Consider the following 788-nt stretch of genomic DNA (forward strand, 5'->3'; position numbering starts at 1 on the left):
TCAGGGTTGGTTTATGTTTATTGCATAGATAGGTGCTTGTTGTACATACGCAATGTTTTTTTTAAGTGTTTTGTGTTTATACATGTTAATGTGGGTTTGTTTTCTGAAAAACTTTTGATTTGCTTGGGGTATGTGATCTCTGCCATGTTTTAAAAAGAATTCCAGATATTGGTACAAGAATGCCCAGACATGCCCCCCCCCCCCCACACACACACAGATTACATAGATGACTATGCAAATATGTTTACTTACCAGTCTCCACTATTTCTCCTTTACAGATCATCAAAATCAAGCAAATTTATTCTTGGCAGTGACTGTCACTTCATTGTTGATCATCAAGAACCTGCAGTTAGACGTTCTAGTATAAAAGGAATTGTCTAAATCCGTGGCTGTTGTGCATACTATATTGCCTTACTATGCAACACAATAAATGAATTTTCCTTGATATGCAGAAATATAAGATATATTAACTAATATATTTCTTTCTTACCTCGAGATGTATTTAGAACATCTATAGTTTAAAAAATAAATCACATTAACTGAAAATAACAATCATATCAAAGAATAATACTTTTGATATAAAAAAGTATGGAACCACAAAATAAAATATCTTGTTAAATTAGACATTCATAATAGGCTTTATAATCCTTTCACTTGTATTAATAGTGTAGTTATATGTCTTTTCTATTATTATGCAACTATGATTAAATATATAAAGTTCAAACTGATACTTCAAAACTCCTGAAAAAAATTATAATTATCATTAGGCTTTCCCAAATTCTGCGTAA

General features: G+C 30.3%; 1 protein-coding gene across 3 annotated transcripts in view; it reads left to right on the forward strand.

Annotated features, from left to right (window-relative positions):
• LOC119589489 (suppressor of lurcher protein 1-like) overlaps positions 1 to 788 on the forward strand; it is a 5,881-nt gene extending 5,093 nt beyond the window's left edge. For all 3 annotated transcript variants that reach the window (XM_037938090.1, XM_037938089.1, XM_037938091.1), the window contains one exon: positions 277 to 788. In XM_037938090.1, coding sequence (XP_037794018.1) covers positions 277 to 367 — 91 coding nt within the window. In that variant the 3' untranslated portion in view covers positions 368 to 788. The remainder of the gene's footprint in view (positions 1 to 276) is intronic.

Source organism: Penaeus monodon, chromosome 25 (genome assembly GCF_015228065.2).
Source record: "Penaeus monodon isolate SGIC_2016 chromosome 25, NSTDA_Pmon_1, whole genome shotgun sequence".
Taxonomy (NCBI): domain Eukaryota; kingdom Metazoa; phylum Arthropoda; class Malacostraca; order Decapoda; family Penaeidae; genus Penaeus; species Penaeus monodon.